We start from the raw sequence: 20,315 nt of genomic DNA, 5'->3' as shown, positions 1-20,315 counted from the left end.
TGGTCACAAATTCTCTCCGTGATTTTTTCATCTGAAAATGTTTTAATTTCTCCCTCATTTTTGAAGGACAATTTTGCTGAATGTAGAATTCTTGGTTAGCAGTTTTTCTCTTTTAGTAATTTAAATATATCATCCCACTGTCTACTTGACTCCATGGTTTCTGCTGAGAAATCTATGCATAGTCTTATTGGGCTTCCTTTATATGTGATGGATTGCTTTTCTCTTGCTGCTTTCAAGATTCTGTCTTTCTCTTTGACATTTGACATTCTGATTAGTAAGTATCTTGGAGTACGTGTATTTGGATCAGTTCTGTTTGAGGTACACTGCACTTCTTGGATCTGTAATTTTAGGTCTTTCATAGGAGTTGGGAACTTTTCAGTGATAATTTCCTCCATTAGTTTTTCTCCTACTTTTCCCTTCTCTTCTCCTTCTGGGATACCCACAACATGTACATTCATGCACTTCATGTTGTCATTCAGCTCCCTGATTTCCCTGCTCATATTTTTCCATTCTTTTCCCTATATTTTCTTTTGCTTGTCAGATTTCAGATGTTCCATCCTCCAGTTCACTAATCCTATCTTCTGCCTCTTGAAATCTTACATTGTAGGTTTCCATTGTTTTTTTCATCTCTTCTACTGAGCCTTTCATTCCCATAAGTTCTGTGATTTGTTTTTTTTTAGGCTTTCAATTTCTTCCTTCTGTTCATTCCTTGCCTTCTTTATATCTTCCTTCAATTCATTAATTTGGTTTTTGATGAGGTTTTCCATGTCTGTTTGAACATTCTGAATTAATTATTTCAACTCCTGTATCTCATTTGAATTATTGGTTTACTCCTTTGACTGGGCCGTATCTTCAATTTTTGTAGTATGATTGGTTATTTTTTACTGGCATCTAGGCATTTAATTACTTTAATTAAGTTTATTCTGGAGATGTTTCTTTTTTTTAATCTAGGATTGTCTTGCTGGATGACTTTGTTGTCTACCTCTTCTCTGACATTCCATTCAGCTTATTCTGTACCTCTAGTTTAGGTTTTGTTTAACAGATCAGAATTTTTCAGTTCTTGTTTTCTTGTTCCTTGCCCTGCCTGTATGATGCCCTTTTCTCCCCTTAGGAGTGTCTCTTTAGGTATTATAGACCCCAGCCAGATTTTCCCAGATCAAAATGGCCTCCTCTCGCGAGGGAACAGCCACCTGAGTCAGATTTCCCTGAGGGTGAGACCCAGCAGGTTGAAAGGCTTTCCTATGAAGTCTCTGGACTCTGCCTTTTTCCTATGCTGCCCAGTATTTGGCATTTTTTTGCTTGAAGGTCCAACCAGCATAAGATGATGTGGTACCTTTAACTTCAACAGACTCGCCCCTCTGGGGGCTTGGTTGAGACAGAGGAGAGATTGTAGGCTGGCTTTAATTGCTTCACTTTTCCAGACCCTGGAGTCTGAATTCCTTGAGGGAGGGATGCCACCTGAGCTGGCCCCACCTATCTCCTGGGGAAGGCACAGGCTCCAGACAAACATTTATTCTCAATTGTGCCTATGACTGGGGCAGCTATAGCTGGAGAGGCCTTGCAGTTATATCCAAAAAATAGTCAAACCATAGAAGCACAGTCACAAAAATGAAAGAAAAATCTCCCTCCTTTCCTTCAGGGCCCAGACCTTTTCAAATCCAATAAAAAACCTGTTTTTTGTTTTGTTTTGTTTTCCTTTTTTTCTTTTTCTATCAACCCTGCCCCATCTGTGCTTTGGCAAAAACCAGCAACCTCTGCTTTCAGTTGAGGTTCAGCTTTGCTGCCTGCCACAGAATTGTGGGATAGTATGTGGTAGTGGCTGCACAGAGGGTGGAAATCACTTATATTTTCTGCAGTTTACCAATCTTTTCCTTCACCTCCTCTCCAGATGCTTCACCACAGTTTTCCACTAGATGCCAGAGTTTCAAAATAGGTGATTCAAACAGATCCTGCCAGTTCAATAGTTGTTTTCAGGGATGGAGTGATTCCTGGATCTTCCTATCCTACCATCTTCCCACTACTAACTTTTTTTTTTTTACAAAGAAAACACTGCAAGTCTATTAGGAAAGCTTTGGTATATTTAGCATTAAATTTATTTCATAAACTGGTATTTTTTAATTATAGTTTTTATTTTTTCTGTATTTTACCTTTCTGAAGAACACATATTTCTAATTGTATTTCATATTTTGAAATAGTATAGGGCAGTGCAGCGGTGGCTCAGTGGCAGAATTCTCGTCTGCCATGTCAGAGACCTGGGTTTGATTCCCGGAGTCTGCCCATGACAAAAAAAAAATAGTATATCTAAATAATTGGTTTATTAAATAGTTTATTCCTTCAAATAAGTCCATTAAAATGAGAATTAACATTCTTTTACCCTGTTATAGATATGGAGTCTGGAGAACGGTTACCATCCTCAACAGCCTCTTCTACTACACCAACTTCATCTTCTACACCTTCTGTGGCTTCAGCTGTTTCAAAAGGTAGCCTTTCCACTGGAGCTGCTTCCATCAGCTCTACAATCAACCCATGTGGTGAATATCCTTTATTACCTGAATTTTTAAAAGATATCCTCTTCATAATTTGCATTCAAAGTGTTAAGTGAATGATAACAAAATGTTCTCATTGCTTTGTTTACTTGTTAAAGAATGATGAGTTTAAACATATGGTCTCTCTGCTTCTTCTGGATTTTATCAGCACACTGGGGTAGCACTGATTATTCCATGCTTATTAGAAGTTATTTTTGAGAGTTCTACTTTTATGTCTCAATTTTGTGTGACTATTTTAATTAATAAATTAATAAATATCAGGTCTTCTTTAAACAGTAGGACCATGAAAGAGTTAAGAAATAAAGTGTCTTGGTTGTTAGATAAGAAACCTGTCCTTTACCCTGAATTTGCTATCTAATATTTGAAATTGTGGTCTCGAAGCTGTAAGTACCATAGTACACAGATGTTTGTTAAGTTGGATCATTTATTTGATGAAAAGTGTTTAGAAAAGTCAGAACAAAACAAGTTTCTCTGGCTTGTAGGATGACATGAACAAAGTTTATAGTACTAAAAAGAGAGCTATGCTTCCTAAGTGAAAATATCGTCAATTTTGATTCATGTTGTAGAAAGTATTTTTAATTACCCCTCAAAATCACTCTTTGCCCTTTTTAGACATGTTTACTAAAACACATCCTTTTTTAAACGTAAACTTCCTTTGTCATTAGGAAGCTTTGAACCTTAATTTTTTAACGTTATGTATCGTTTCATGTGTTTATAAATAGTAAAACTCAAGTATTTCATTTTTTCAAAATTAGATTTGTAATTTTGTATAACCAAACTGCATGAGTATGAAATATGTGCTTAAAATAACCCTAGCAAATTATCAGATTTATATATTTTCAATTATTTTGTTTTGTAAAAACATCAATATGATACAATAGAACAATTTTCTAAACTAGTATTAGTGATTATAAAATAACTATGGGATAATATGCAATCTTTTTAAATTTTTTTATTAGATAAATTGTGGGCTTACAGAACAATCATGCATAAAATACATTATTCCTATCTATCACTCTTTTAACACCTTTCTTTGGTGTAGTATATTTGTTACAATTTATAAAAGCACATTTTTATCATTATACTATTATACATAGTTCATGATTTAACTTAGGGTTCACTGTTTGTGTAGTGAAGTTTCATGGACTTTTAAAAAAACATTTATTGTTACCATTTCCTAACATTTCCCCTTTTACCCACATTCGGATATATATTTCCATGCTATTAATTACATTCAAAATATTGCACTGCCATCATCACGAAAACATTTCTATCATTCACCATAGGAACTAATTCCGGTTTGCTAAAGTTTCCAGAATACCAGAAATGGATCAGCTTTTACAAAGGGGGATTTATTTGGTTACAAATGTACAGTTCTGAGGCCATGAAAATTTCCAAATTAAGGCTTTCAGAGAAAGATACCTTGACTTTGAAGATGGGTTGATAGGATCTGGTGTTACTCATGGGAAGGCACTTGGTAACGTCTTTTGGCCCTTCTCTCCAAAATGTCTCTGAGCTTCTGGGTGGCCTTCCCTCCTGGGGCAGTTCTATCTCTGAGTGCTCTCCATAATGTTTCTGCCTCTTATTCTCTCATAAAGGACTCTAGTAAAGATGATTAATTAAGACCTACCCTGAATTTGGTGGGTCAAAAGGCACCACCGAATAATAGGTCTGTACCTACAAGATTGGATTAAAAGAACATAGGCATTTCTGGGGGACATTACAGATTTAAACCAGTGCAGAACTCTGCACTTTTAAGCCTTAATTCCCTATTCCCTATCCCTACCCTGTCCGCAGGCAACCTCTATTCTGAGTCTGCGACTTTCCTTATTTTAATTATTTTGTATCGGTGAGATCATACAATATTTTTTCTGATTTTGTCTGATTTTGTTTATTTCACTCCACCTGTCTTCAAGATCTATTCATGTTGCTGGATGTATCATAAATTCATTCCTTTTTATGGCTAAATAATACTCCACTGTATCTATATACTACAATTTGTTTCTCCATTCATCAGTTGGTGGATGCATAGGTTATTTCTATCTTTTGATACTTATGAATAATGACTCTATGAAGATCAGTGTGCAGATATCTCTTTATGCCCCTGCTTTCAATACCTTGAAGGTAGGATTCCTGGGTCATATAATAATACTGTACTTAACTTTCTCAGGAACTGCTAAACTGTCTTCCACAGTAATTGGACCATTTTATATTGCCACCAGCAATGAATGAGTGTTCCTATTTCTCTTCATCTTCTCCAACATTTGTAATTTCATATTTAAAAAAAATAGTTGTAATTTTAGTGGGTGCAAAATGGTATCTCATTGTGGTTTTGATTTGCATTTCTCTGATGGATAATAATGTTGATCATCTTTTCATATGGTACTTGGCCATTTGTATACCTTCTTTGGAGAAATATCTGTTCAACACTTTTGCCCATTTTTTAGTTAGGTTATTTTGTCTTTTTTGTTGTTATGTTGAAGGATTTCCTTATATTTTCAGGATATTAAAACCTTATAGGATATGTGATTTGCTAATATTTTTTGCCCATTATGCATGTTGTCATTTTACTTTCATAATAAAGTCCTTTGTGGCACAAAAGTTCTAAATTTTGATGAGGTCCTATTTATCTATTTTTTCTTTTGTTTGTGCTTTGGGTATAAAGTTGAAGGAACTGTTGCCTAACACAAGATCCTGAAGATGCTTCTCTATGTTTTATTTTAGGAGTTTTATAGTTTTGATTCTTATACTTAGGTCTTTGATCCATTTTGACTTGATATCTGTATATGTTTTGAGGTAAAGTTCCTCAAAACTTTACCTCATATTCTTTTGCATATGGGCTTATAGTTCTCCTAGTTACATTTGTTAAAGAGGCTAATCTTTCCTAATTGAGGGTACTTGGCACCTTTGTCAACAGTCAGTTGGTCTTAAATATGAAGGTTTATATCTGCGCTCTCAATTTGATTCCATTGATGTATATATCTGTCCTTGAGCCAAAACCATACTGTTTGATTACTGCTGATTTGTAATAAGCTCCAAGATCCAAAAGTATGATTCCTCCTACTTCATTTTTCTTGCTCAAGATTACTGTGGCTCTATGGAACCCCTTATCCTTATTATAAATTTTATGATTGGCTTTTCCATTTCTGCAAAGAAGATCTGGTCTTGTTCCTGATTTTAGAGGGAAAGCTTTTAGTCTTTCACCGTTAAATAGAATGTTTGCTGTAGGTTTTTCATGTATGTCCTTTATCATATTGTGGAAATTTTCTTCTAGTCCTGGTTTTCTAAGTGTTATTTTCAAGAAAGGATGCTGGATTTTGTCCAATTACTTTTTTACATCAATTGAGATGATCATGTGGTTTTTTTCCCTTCATTATGTTAATGTGCTGTGTTACATTAATTGATTTTCTTATATTAAACTACCCTTGCATACCAGGGATGAAGCTCACTTAATCATGGTATATGATTCTTTTAATGTGCTGTTGGATTTTATTTGCTAGTAATTAGTTAAGGATTATTGCATCTACATTTATAAGAGATCACTGGTCTGTACTTTTTTTTCTTGTGGTGTCTTCATCTGGCTTTGGTAGGAGATTAATGTTGGCCTCATAGAATGAAATATGGAGCATTCTCTTCTCTTCAATTTTGTGAAAGAGTTTGAGCAAGATTGGTATTAAGTCTTCTTGGAATGTTTGGTAAAATTCCCATTGGAAGCCATGTGTTTTCTTTGTTGGGAGGTTTTTGATTACTGATTAAATCTCTTTACTAGTAATTGGTTTGTTGAGCTCTTCTGTTTCCTCTTGGTTATACATAGGTTAGTTGGTACATTTCTAGTATTTGTTCATTTTATTTAGGTTTTCTAATTTATTGGTATACAGTTGTTCATAGTATTCTCTTATAATCGTTCTTATTTCCGCAGGATTGATTATTATGTCCCCCTTCTCATTTCTGATTTTTAAATTTATGTCCTCTCTTTCTTTTTTTGTCAGTCTAGATTAAAGGTTTGCCAATATTATTGACCTTTTCATACAACCAACTTTTGGTTTTGTTAATTCTTGCTATTTTTATTGTTGTTCTCTATTTCATTTATTTCTGCTTGAACCTTGTTATTTCCTTCTTTATGCTTGCTTTGGGTTTCGTTTACTCTTTTTTTTTTTAGCTCTTGCATTTCTCTAATTTGAAATCTATGTTCTTTTATGAGGTGAACATTTAGAGCTAAATGTCCCTCTCAACACAGCCTGTGCTGCATCCCATGAGTTTTAGTATGTTATTTTAGTATTTTAGTTTTCAAAGGCTTCGAGATATTTCCCAATTTCTCTCATGGTTTCATCTTTAACCCACTGGTTATTTAAGAGTACAGTAGGGCCTCATTTTATACAAACTCGAAAAAAATGAAGGCAGAACGAGATCATTAAAATTAAAAAAAAATTATATCTATGATTAATTTTGTTTACTTCTTGTTACTAGACAGTTTCTTTGCCCTCTATTTAAAAATGTGTAATGTATGTTTGTATAAGAAATGCTTTTTAAATAATGGGGCTTGTTGTTATGCACACCCTGTATAAAGTCAGGGAGCACGGCAATGTCGGGACAGCACACCTGGTGCCTGGGCAGGGCCAGGGTTGGTGCAGAATGCTAACCCAGTGAGGGTCTCCAAGCAGCAATTCCCACAATGTCGGGCACCTTCCTGGCCCCCCATTTATCTTCCAGGGTAGGTAGTTAGAGACTTTGGGATGGTGCTGGCTCCTGAAGGGCATATGATTTGAGAGCAGGACTTAAAAGTTTTAAAAATCATTTCTATGATTTAGTTCACTTGCTTATTGTAACTGAACTGTTTATTTGCCTTATTTATTTCAAAAATGTGTGATATGTATTTATATAAAAATATTTATTAATGGGGTTTGCTATTATGCACAATTCTAAATTTACATGAAGGGTCTTGGAACATGCTGGTTACATAGAGTGAGGTCCAAATGTATGTTGTTTAGTTTGTACATATTTGTGAAGTTTCTGTTTTTCTCGCTGTTTTTTCTAGATTTGTTCTTTTGTGATCAGGGAAGATTCATGGTATGATTTCAGTACTTTTTAATTTGCTGAGACTTGTTTTTTGACATAAGGTATGGTTTCTCTTGGAGAATATTATCCATGCGCACTGGAGAAGAGTGTATATTCTGTTATTAGGTAAAATATTCTATCTATGTTTGTTAGGTTTAGTTGCTTTAGAGTTTCATTAAGTCTTCTATTTCCTTGTTGATCTTCTGTCTAGATGTTTTATTCATTATTGAAAGTGGTCTACTATTAATGTAGACCTGTCAACATCTCTTTTCAAAACTGTCAGTATTTGGTACATTTATTTTGGGACTCTGCTGTTAGGTGCATCTATATTTATAATTGTTACTTTTTTTATTGAATTAGACACTTATCAGTATAATATGACCTTCTTTGACCCTCATAACAGTTTTACTGTTATGTTTACTTAATGTACAACTTTCTTCCACTATTTTGGAAGAAAACAGTTCGGAAGTAAAAACAGTTTACTTAATGTACAACTTTCTTCCACTATTTTGTTCTTTAATCTTTGTAAATCTTACACCTTTTCTTGTTCCTCAATTCTTCTGTTAATGCCTACTTTTATATTTATTAGATTTTTTGTGTTGTACCATTGAGTGTCTTCTCATTTCTTTCTTGATATGTTTTTCACATTTTTTCTTTTGATTACCATGGGGTTACAATTTACCATCCTCAATGTATAACAATAAAATTTAGTTTGATATCAACTTAACTTGAATTGCATACACTTACCCTTTCCTATAACCCACCATCCCCCCACCTTTTTCTTCCTTGTTACCAATTATTTCTTTATACATTGTATGCTCAGAACTATAGATTTATCATTCCTTTTTATACATTTGCATTTTAGTACCTGTAGAAGGTAAGAGGTGGAATTACATACCATGAAATACAATAGAACTCACATTTATAATTACATGAATGATTAATTTTACCAGAGGTATGTATTTCCTTATTCTGCTTTGAACCACTCTCTAGTGTCCTTTTCTTTCATTCTTAGAATTCTCTTTAGCAGTACTTGTAAGGCAGGTTTAGTGGTAGTGAACTCCCTCAGCTTTTGTTTATCTGGGAAGTCTAAATCCTCTCCATGTTTTTTAAATTACCTCTCTCACCAGGTACAAAATTCTTAATTGGCAGTTTTCTTTAAGCACTAAGGTATTTCAACCACTGCCTTGTTGTCTCTATGGATTCTGATGCGAATTTGACACTCAAACTAATTGGAACTCCAATGTACATAATACATTGCTTTTCTCTTGCAGTTGTCCTTTAAATTTGACAGTTTGACCAGTATATGACAGCATGTTTTTCTTCATGTTTATCCTGTTTCTTTTTCTCTGGCCTTCTTGGATGTGCATATTCACATCTTTTGCTCATTTGGGAGGTCCTTGGTCATTATTTCTGTGAATATTCCTTCTGCCCTTTCTCTCTTTATTCTTCTTCTGTCAGTTCCATAATATGTATATTGATATGCCTGATGATGTCCCAGAGGTCTCTTAGACAATTTCCACTTTTTATAACTTTTTTTATTTCTGCTACTCAACCTGACTCATTTCAATTATTTTGTCTTTAAGTTTACTGATTCTTTCTTCTGCTGTCTCCAAACTCGTTGAAATCTTCCTGGGAATTTTTCATTTTAGTTAATGTGATCTTCAACTCCACTAATGCTGTATAGTTCCTTTTTACAATTTTTACTAAGATTCTCTCATATTGCTTATTCATTGTTTTCCTGATAACTGTTAGTTCTTTCTCTGTATTTTCCCTCTTCCCTTTAGCATACTGAGGATCATATGTTTAAAGTCTTTGTTCAGGATGCCTACCGTGTGGTCTTCTTCATTGGTATATTCTGGATTTTTATCATCTTCATTTTGATGGGCCACCATTTCCTGTTTCTTTGTCTTGTCCCCTTTTGTTGTGTACATTTTAATATTTTATTACGTTAACTTTGTAATTTATTCTCTGAGATGTCTGCTTCTTGATTTTTCACCCAGCTGGTAATATGCCAGAGATTTTTGTGTCAGTCATTGTATTAGTAAAGTCCACTGAAGTCAAATGCGAAGTGCAGGGTCCTCCTTCTCTTTTCTGAATCTGTGTCTTGTCCTGGGCTTGTGCTTGTTGATTGCTGTGTTGTTTCCCTGTTTACAGGAGTTTGAATGCCCTCTCTTTCCCAATAGCAAGACTTTCTCCCTTTTCTGGTCTTTAAAACAGGTAATCCTTTGCCCCAGGCCATTATTCATCGCAATAGTTTCTTTTTCTTTTTCTTTTTCTTTTATTTTTTTAAATATAGAAGTTGTAGGTTTATAGAAAAATCGCGCAAAAAAATACAGCACTCCCATTTACTTCCCCATCCCCATTATTGACACTTTCCATTAGTGTGATAATTTTGTTGCAGTTCATAAAACAATTTTATACTTGTACTATTAACTACATCCCATAGTTTACATTAGGTTGTATTTTTTATTAAATATATCAGCCTATTATAAACACCTTGCATTAGAATAGTACATTTGTTGTAATTTCTGTAAGAACACTTTTATATTTGTACTCTTAACTATAGTTCATCATTTGCATTCGGATTCACTGTTATACAATCCTGTTTTATCTTTTAATTTTTGTTCTCTTAGTCTGTATATCCCCTAACATTTTCCCTTTAAAACACATTCACATATATAGTCCAGTGCTGTTGAGTACACATTTGCAGTGTTTTGGTACCATTACCACCATCCATTTCTAAACGTTTACATGTCAATTCAAATGCAAATTTTATACAAATTAAGCTTTAAATCCCCATTCCATGCCCTGAACCCAGGCACTGGTAACCTGTATTCTAGATTCTAACTGTATGTGTTTGCATATTCTAACTATTTCATAACAGTGAGATCAATCAATATTTGTCTTTTTTTTCTGGCTTATTTCACTCAACATAATGTCTGCAAAGTTCATCCATGTTATAGCATGTATCAGAAATTCTTTCCTTTTTATGGCTGAATAGTATTCCATCATATGTTTATACCACATTTTGTCTATCCATTCAGCAGTTGATTATGAATATACATGCAACTTGGGTTTCTTCTATCTTTTAGCAATTGTAAATGATGTCACTATGAACACTGGTATGAAAATATCTGTTTGTGTTACTGCTTTCAGTTGTTCAGGGTACATATCTAGTCATGGAATTGCTGGGTCATACGGTCATTCTATACATAGCTTCCTGAGGAACCATCAAACTCTCTTCCACAACAGCTGCAACATTTTACGTTCACAAATGCAGTCAATGTGTATTTCTATTTCTCCAGACCCTCTCCAACACTTGTAGTTTTCTGTTTTTTAATACTGGACATCCTGATAAGTGTCAGATAATATCTCCTTGTTGTTTAGATTTACATTTCCCTAATAGCTAGTGATGTTAATCATCTTTCATGTGCTTTTCAGCCATTTATATTTCCTCTTTGGAAAAATGTCTAGTCAAGTCTCTTGCCTACTTTTTAATTGTTTTTTTTCAACATTGGGTTGTAGTGTTACTTTATATATTCTTATAGTAAACCCTTATCAAATATGTGGTTTCCAAGTATTTTCTCCCATTGAATAGGCTGCCTGTTTCACTTTCTTTACAAAGTCCTTTGAAGCACAAAAGTATTTAATTTTTAGGAGAGTCCATTTATCTAACTTTTTTTTCATTGCTTGTGCTTTGGGTGTAAAGTCTAAGAAATCATTGCCTACCAAAGGATCTTGAAGATGCTTCCCTACATTTTATTCTAGGAATTTTATGGTCCTGGATCTTAAACTTAGGTCTTTTGAGTTAATTTTTGTTTGGGGTGTGAGATACAGTTCCTCTTTAATTCCTTTGGATATGGATATCCAGTTCTCCCAGCAGCATTTGTTGAAGACACTATTCTCTCCTAGTTGAGTTGACTTTGCAGCCTTGTCAAAGATCAACTGAGAGGGGCGGGGCAAGATGGCAGTGTAGTGAACTGTGGAATTTAAGTAGTCTTCCAGGGAAGCTAGTAAATAGCCAGGAACTGTCTGGAACATCTTTTTGGGAGACTTCCATGACCAGGCACACATTATACACCAGTCTGAAATGGGTGAAATGACCAAGATCCTATGCAGAACTTAATGAAAATGTTTAAAAAATCTATTGTGATGACGAATGCACAGTTATATGATGAAACTGTGAACCACTGATTGTACAGTTTGGATGGTTATGTTATGTGACTGTATCATATATCTCATTAAAATTGCATTTGAAAAAAAAGAACCTTGGAATGCTGCTGGAGTCCAGAAGAGAATGCCATGTACAAGAGCAGGAGACATAGCACAACATTTTCAAGAAGCAAGCAGATGTCTTGTGTGTCAAGCCTATTTTGAAAAACCCATGTACTTAAAATGTGGATACATATGCTTCTACCACTGTATCAATTCCCTGCAGAAGGACTCCCATGGGGAGAGTTTTCTGTGTCCCTTCTTCTCTTTGGTTTCTCAGAAGGATGATGTTAGGACAAATTGTCTGTTGGGAAAGTTGATTTCCAAAATCAAGAAACTGTCTCCCCACCTGAGAGCTACTCTGCAGACGAACTTAAGGATGCTGAAATTGCAAGTGGACATGATCTTGGATGTTGACACAGCCCATAACTACCTCATCATTTCTGATAACTGGAGGCGCATGTGATGTTAACACAGCAATCAGAACTGGGAAGAGCGTGTGGAGAGACTGAGCTATGGAATCTGTCCTGGGCTACCTTCAGTTCACTTGTGGCCACCATTATTGGAAGGTAAACATGGGAACAAACAATGAATGGAATCTAGGCGTTTGCAAAGAATCTTTTCAATGAGAAAGAAAGACCTTATTTTCTTCAGAATTTGGATTCTGGACACTGAATTTCGGAAACGGAAAATATATCTCTGCCAACACTAAACCAAAGATTGGTAAACCCCCAATTATATGAAATTGGGATTTTGCTGGATATAGATATTGTACATATTACTTTTTGTGACATAAGCAATGTCACATATCTTTATATTTACCAGAATTTCTCCTTCTGAGCCACTATGGCCATTCTTTTCTCCTTCAAATGCAAGAAATAATGATGAATGTTTCTTGAGTATCTGTTCTACAATGATTCCAAGTTTCCCATTCCTCCAGCACAACCCACAATAGACCAATAAATCCAAGACAGCAACAAAAGTTAACTGACTGTAGATGTGTAAGGGTCTATTTCTGAACCCTCAATTAAATTCATTAGTAAGCGTTTCTCTTTTTTACATTACTATGCTGTTTTGAGCACCATATCTTTGTAATGTGCTTTAAAGTCAGGAAGTGTGAGTCCTCCAACTTCTTTGTTGTTTTTCAAGATGCTTTTGAGTATTCAGACCCTTTTCACCCTTCCAATTAAATTTGATGATTGGTTTTTCCATTTCTGCAAAGTTGGAATTTTTATTGGTATTGCATTGAGTCTGTAATTCAGTTTGGGTAGAGTTAACAACTTAATGATATTTAGTCTTCCAGTCCATAAGCACAGAATATCCTCCTGTTTATTTATGTCATCTTTGATTTCTTTTAGCAGTGTTTTGTAGTTTTCTGAATAAGGTCCTTTACATCCTTGGTTAAATTTATTCCTAGATGTTTGATTCTTTTTGTTTTGTTGCTATTGTAAATGGAATTTTTTTTCTTCACTTCCTTCTCAGAGTGTTCATTATTAGTTTATAGAAACACTACTGATTTTTGCATGTCAGTCTTGTATCCCACAACTTTCCTGAACTTATTAGATCAAGTAGCTTTCCTGTAGATTTTTCAGGAATTTCTGCATCTAGGATAATGTCATCTGTAAACAATGAAAGTTTTACTTCTTCCTTTCCAATTTGTATGCTTTTTATCACTTTTTCTTGCCTAACTGCTCTAGCTAGAACTTTTTGCACAATGTTGAATAACGTTGGTGACCATGGACATCCTTGTCTTGATCCAGTTCTTAAATAGGATGCTTTCTGTCTCCCATCATTGAGTATGATCTTATCTGTGGGTTTTTCATATATGCCTTTTATCATGTTGAGAAATTCCCTTTTATTCCTGTCTTTTGAAGTGTTTTATCAAGAAAGTGTTTCATCCTTTCTTGATAAAACACTGATTTTGTCAAATCAGTGTTTTAAAAAAAAACACTGATTTTGTCAAATGTCTTTGCTCCATCAATCAAGATGATCATGTGGTTTTATCCTTCCATTTGTTAATTTAGTTTAATACATTAATTGATTTTCTTGTGTTGAACCCCACCTTGCATACTTAGGATAAAACACATTTGAACTTTTGATGTAATGTTTGATTCTGATTTTCAAGTATTGTAATGAGGATTTTTGTATATGCATTCATAAGAGAAATTGCTTGTAATTTTCTTTTCTTGTAGTATCTTTATTTGGTTTTGGTTTTAGGGTGATAATGACCTTATAGAGTGAGTTAGGTAGCATTCCCTCCTCTTCAATCTTTTGAAGAGTTTGAGCAGGATTTGTATTAATAATTCTTGGAATGATTGTTCGAATTCACCTGTGAAAACATCTCGTCCCGGGCTTTCTAAATTGGGAGGTTTTGGTGACTTACTGAATCTCTTTCCTTATAATTGTTCTGCTGAGGTCTTCTAGAAATGGAAGAAGTGATTAGGTGCATAAATATTTCTGATTGTCCTTTCTACTTGGGGATTTTTTTAATTAATATATAGCATCCTTCTTTGTCTCTTCTTAGAGTCTTGCATTTAAAGTCTGTTTTGTCACATAGTAATATACCTTCCCAAGCTTTTTTTAATTACTGTTTGTGTGAACTATCTCTTTTCAACTTACTATTGTCCTTGTAACAGCATATAAATGAGTCATGCTTTTTTATCTGTTCCACCAATATGTGTGTCTTTTGGAGAATTTATTCCATTAACATTCAGTGATTTTATTGTATGGGCAGTACTTAATTTCAACCTTTGGTTTTTATGTGTCATATTTTATTTTCATCTCTCTTTTACCCTTTTTTTTTACCCTTACTAATAATCTTCACTTCTACACGCTCCCAAACTTCTCTCTCCTGCATTTTCCTCTCAGGCTGCAGAACTTTCTTTAGTATTTCTTGTAGTGCTCATTAGTGCTAAGAGGATGGGGAACTTAGTCAGGAATATGGGAAGGAAACTGCTCCTCAATACAAAGTTAACATAATAACTTTCTGTTTTTTTGACTCTCTCAGATTCTGTTTATCTGTGTTCTAGTTTGCTACCTGCCGCAAGGCAAAATGCCAGAAACAAAATGGCATTTAAAAGGGGGAATTTAATAAATTGCTAGTTTACAGTTCTAAGGCCAAAAAAAGTCCCAATTACAACAAGTCAATAGAAATATCCAATCAAAGGCATCTAAGGAAAGATACCTTGGTTCAAGAAGGCTGATGAAGTTCAGAGTTTCTCTCTCATTTGAGAAGGCACATGGCGAACACTGTCAGAGTTCCTCTCTCATCTGGAAAGGCACATTTTGATGGGCCATCATTTCTTGTTTCTTTGGCTTGTCCTCTTTTGTTGTGCACATTTTAATATTTTATTATGTTAACTTTGTATTGAGGAGCAGTTTCCTTCCCATATTCCTGACTAAGTTCCCCATCCTCTTAGTACTAATGAGCACAGGTACAGGCACCCATTATCCATAATTTGAAGCTGACTTATGAGCTCAAATAATGTGCCATTCAAGTCAGAATGATTGATCCTTGGCCTAAAGAATATAAGGACCCATTTTGATAGTCAACAAATATTTAAATGTAGAATTTCTACATTTAAATGGATCACAATTGCGACATAATTGTTGTTTTAGTTTCTCCACCACTAAGATACCATAAAGTGGGTTACCCTAACAACAGAAATTTATTGGCCCATAATTTTTAGTCTAGGAGAAATCAAAATCAAAGTGTCCACAGTTGCTTTCTCCATGAAGAATGTGGCATCTTGGTAAGATTATATTTAAAAAGTCAGTGTTATGGTTTCCTCCTTTGAGTAATATCTATTTCTAGTCTTGGGGATTTTGCCATCATTCTTTCTGACTACCTCCTGCTGAAAATTGGGGTGACATAGTTAGGGGTTGGTCTGATGCAATTTTTGACTCGCTACTTGTAAATATTCTCGATTTCCTTTGGGGCAGAATAGATTGCTCTTGGCAGGAGTTCTGGAAGATGAAAAGGGTTTCATACATGTTTGAGTTGTGATTCGAGTACATAGAGGCAAATAGCATTTGACTAGAACAGGAATAGATATAGCGATCAGGAAGATTAAAAGCACGGTTTGAAGAAGAGCCTGTAACCATGACTATTCCTGATGGTAAACAGTTGAATAGATCAGGGAAATTAGAATTATCAACTGAAGTAGTCATAGCTTGACCTTGATCATTTAGGTGATCTAGGAGAGAAGAGATGTTACCAGATTCATCAGAAATATAGGTACAGAATTCTGTTTGACTATGGTGGCACATATTTCCCTCTTGGGAGGTGGTGAGGATATCTAAGGCCATTCTCTTTTTTAATACTGCTTTGTTAAGCCATGTCTACATTTACTGTAGTCATACTTTGATAGCTATTATTTAATACATTTACTTTGCAATTACATTTTTAACTTTTATAAATGGGATAAATATTACAGCTACATGATTATCAGATCTATTGGGTTCCGTTAGGAGTGACTTAATATGTTTCAGTTCTCAAATTCCAGTCAGTTCTATATCAATCACCAGCTAATAAAATGTTGTTTTGTTCATATTTTTTCATGGGGTAACTCTCTTATTTTGCATATGAAGAAAGGGATATATAGCAGAGAATGATATTTCTGTTCCAAACAAAGTTTCTGGCTCAGTCTCCCATATCCTGGGATAGGCTAAATGATTTTATTCTAGAGTCAAACATGCCTGATTTCATTCTTTCAATAAGTTTCTTCCTTTTTTATCTAAGTTATAGGAATAACATGGCACCGTTTCACTAGTGATTTGGCAGAGGAAACAAGATAATGTTCTGCCAGGATTAAGTTTAGTAGCCAGTGACAAGATCATCTCTGGTAATATTATTGGTGCTTAACACAGTGAATTTCTCTTGTATCTGTTATTAGTAACTTGAGATTTATTTGATCTGTTCCATGTAAGGAAGATATCCACCATGGCAACCTAAAGAAACTAGAGATAGGCAGTTGACTACAAATCCAGCAGTTAGGTTAGTTCATAGAAGCAGCACATGAACGGGCCTAATTTTTTTTTTCTTTCGGTTCTTTATTTAATCAAGGTGAGATAAAAGTTTGAAGGTAAATAGAGAAGTTAACATGATTTTAAGACAAATTCTTTTAAAGTGAGGAGGCATTGTCTAAAACAGTAAGGAAAGAGATAGGCAATATACATATCAGTAAGTATATTGGTCTGATAAGACATAGAACCTTTGTCATCTAGGCAGATTACTCAGATCATTAAAAACCTTTTATAAGGAGGGGGGCCAAGATGGCAGCTTAGTAAGGTACGTGCGTCTTAGTTCCTCCTCCAGAGCAACTACTAGGTGAACAGACACAGTGCAGAACAGCTCCCGGGGCCACGGCAGGGAATGGACACACAGCGTACCCCAGTCTGGACTGGCTAGTCTGACTGCGAGACTCGGCTGCGGTGAGATCCCCGAGCGGTGCGCGACCCCCCGACCAGCGGCAGCTGTGGCAGCCGGAGTTCCTCCCTCCCTCCTTCCCGGGCCGGCTGAGAGTCTCGGAGAGGCAAGTTTTCCAAGCCGCGGCGGCCGGCGCCCCTCTTTTGCAGGCAGTTTCCTGGTCTGGCTACGAGTCTCGGATCAGAGGGCTACCCAAGCTGCGGTGGCCCTCCCCTGCGGGCGGCTTTCTGGTCCGGTGGCGAACTCCCCAGGCCGCGGCGGCCTGCAACCGACGCCCCTCCCCCACAGGCGGCTTCCTGGTCCGGTAGCGAATTCCCCGGGCCCGCTGCGGCTGGCAACCGACACCCCTCCAGGGAGAGGAGGGAATTTCTGACAGTGGCAGGGACTGGGTCCAACCAAACACCAATAGGGAAATTAATAAAGGAGCCACAGGGTCCCCTCAAGCCGCGGCGGCTGACGCCCCCACCACGCGCGCCCCCCCGAACCAACTGAGAGAATTGGATCGGAAATCCCCAGGCCGCGGAGAACGGTGACCGGGGGGATCCCTTCCAAACATGTGAGACAAACGTGTGCCATGAGCGCCACCTACTGGGCAGGATAAGAAAAACAGAACCCAGAGATTTCACAGAAAAATCTTACAACCTTGTTGGGTCCGACACCCAGGGAAATCTGACTAAATGCCCAGACGCCAGCAGCAGGAGATAACGGTCCACGCTCAGAAGATTGAGAATATGGCCCAGTCAAAGGAACAAACCAATAGTTCAAATGAGATACAAGAGCTGAGACAACTAATGCTGAATATACGAACAGAAATGGAAAACCTCTTCAAAAAGGAAATCGAGAAATTGAGGGAGGACATGAAGAAGACATGGGCTGAACAAAAAGAAGAAATAGAAAAACTGAAAAAACAAATCACAGAACTTATGGAAGTGAAGGATAAAGTAGGAAAGATGGAAAAAACAATGGATACCTACAATGATAGATTTAAAGAGACAGAAGATAGAATTAGTGATTTGGAGGATGGAACATCTGAATTCCAAAAAGAAACAGAAACTATCGGGAAAAGAATGGAAAAATTTGAACAGGGTATCAGGGAACTCAAGGACAATATGAACCGCACAAATATACGTGTTGTGGGTGTCCCAGAAGGAGAAGAGAAGGGAAAAGGAGGAGAAAAACTAATGGAAGAAATTATCACTGAAAATTTCCCAACTCTTATGAAAGACTTAAAATTACAGATCCAAGAAGTGCAGCGCACCCCAAAGAGATTAGACCCAAATAGGCGTTCTCCAAGACACTTACTAGTTAGAATGTCAGAGGTCAAGGAGAAAGAGAGGATCTTGAAAGCAGCAAGAGAAAAACAATCCATCACATACAAGGGAAACCCAATAAGACTATGTGTAGATTTCTCAGCAGAAACCATGGAAGCTAGAAGACAGTGGGATGGCATATTTAAATTAATAAAAGAGAAAAATTGCCAACCAAGACTCCTATATCCAGCAAAATTATCCTTCAAAAATGAGGGAGAAATTAAAACATTCTCAGACAAAAAGTCACGGAGAGAATTTGTGACCAAGAGACCAGCTCTGCAAGAAATACTAAAGGGAGCACTAGAGTCAGATACAAAAAGACAGAAGAGAGAGGTGTGGAGAAGAGTGTAGAAAGAAGGAAAATCAGATATGATATATATAATACAAAAGGCAAAATGTTAGAGGGAAATATTATCCAAACAGTAATAACACTAAATGTTAATGGACTGAATTCCCCAATCAAAAGACATAGACTGGCAGAATGGATTAAAAAACAGGATCCTTCTATATGCTGTCTACAGGAAACACATCTTAGACCCAAAGATAAACATAGGTTGAAAGTGAAAGGTTGGGAAAAGATATTTCATGCAAATAACAACCAGAAAAGAGCAGGAGTGGCTATACTAATATCCCACAAATTAGACTTCAAATGTAAAACAGTTAAAAGAGACAAAGAAGGACACTATATACTAATAAAAGGAACAATTAAACAAGAAGACATAACAATCATAAATATTTACGCAGCGAACCAGAATGCCCCAAAATACGTGAGGAATACACTGCAAACACTGAAAAGGGAAATAGACTCATATACCATAATAGTTGGAGACTTCAATTCACCACTCTCATCAATGGACAGAACATCTAGACAGAGGATCAATAAAGAAATAGAGAATCTGAATATTACTATAAATGAACTAGACTTAACAGACATTTATAGGACATTACATCCCACAACAGCAGGATACACCTTTTTCTCAAGTGCTCATAGATCATTCTCAAAGATAGACCATATGCTGGGTCACGAAGCAAGTCTTAACAAATTTTAAAAGATTGAAATCATACACAACACTTTCTCGGATCATAAAGGAATGAAGTTGGAAATCAATAATAGGTGGAGTGCCAGAAAATTCACAAATACGTGGAGGCTCAACAACACACTCTTAAACAACGACTGGGTCAAAGAAGAAATTGCTAGAGAAATTAGCAAATACCTCGAGGCACAACATCTCAAAACTTATGGGACGCAGCAAAGGCAGTGCTAAGAGGGAAATTTATTGCCCTAAATGCCTATATCAGAAAAGAAGAAAAGGCAAAAATTCAGGAATTAACTGTCCACTTGGAAGAACTGGAGAAAGAACAGCAAACTAATCCCAAAGCAAGCAAAAGGAAAGAAATAACAAAGATTAGAGCAGAAATAAATGAAACTGAAAACAATAGAGAAAATCAATAAGACCAGAAGTTGGTTCTATGAGAAAATAATAAGATTGATGGGCCCTTAGCAAGATTGACAAAAAGAAGAAGAGAGAGGATGCAAATAAATAAGATCAGAAATGGAAGAGGAGACATAACTACTGACCTCACAGAAATAAAGGAGGTAATAACAGGATACTATGAACAACTTTACGCTAATAAATACAACAATTTAGAGGAAATAGACAGGTTCCTGGAAAGACATGAACAACCAACTTTGACTCAAGAAGACATAGATGACCTCAACAAACCAATCACAAGTAAAGAAATTGAATCAGTCATTCAAAA

General features: G+C 35.9%; 1 protein-coding gene and 1 pseudogene across 23 annotated transcripts in view; both read left to right on the top strand.

Moving 5' to 3' along the window:
* BAZ2B (bromodomain adjacent to zinc finger domain 2B) overlaps window positions 1-20,315 on the top strand; it is a 496,810-nt gene that overhangs the window by 317,952 nt on the left and 158,543 nt on the right. For 20 of the 23 annotated variants that reach the window (XM_077153960.1, XM_077153959.1, XM_077153949.1 and 17 more), the window contains one exon: window positions 2,385-2,531. The exons of 1 other annotated variant lie outside the window; for it this stretch is intronic. In XM_077153960.1, the coding sequence (XP_077010075.1) occupies window positions 2,387-2,531 (145 nt within the window). In that variant the 5' untranslated portion in view covers window positions 2,385-2,386. The remainder of the gene's footprint in view (window positions 1-2,384; window positions 2,532-20,315) is intronic. 2 more of the 23 variants (XM_077153953.1, XM_077153954.1) reach the window with 1 other exon arrangement.
* Window positions 2,538-17,192, top strand: LOC143677667 (ret finger protein-like 4A pseudogene; annotated as a pseudogene).

The sequence above is a fragment of the Tamandua tetradactyla genome, chromosome 3, assembly GCF_023851605.1.
Source record: "Tamandua tetradactyla isolate mTamTet1 chromosome 3, mTamTet1.pri, whole genome shotgun sequence".
NCBI lineage: Eukaryota > Metazoa > Chordata > Mammalia > Pilosa > Myrmecophagidae > Tamandua > Tamandua tetradactyla.
The sequence above is the reverse complement of the archived record's forward strand: the minus strand, read 5'-3'. Positions and strand labels throughout refer to the sequence as shown.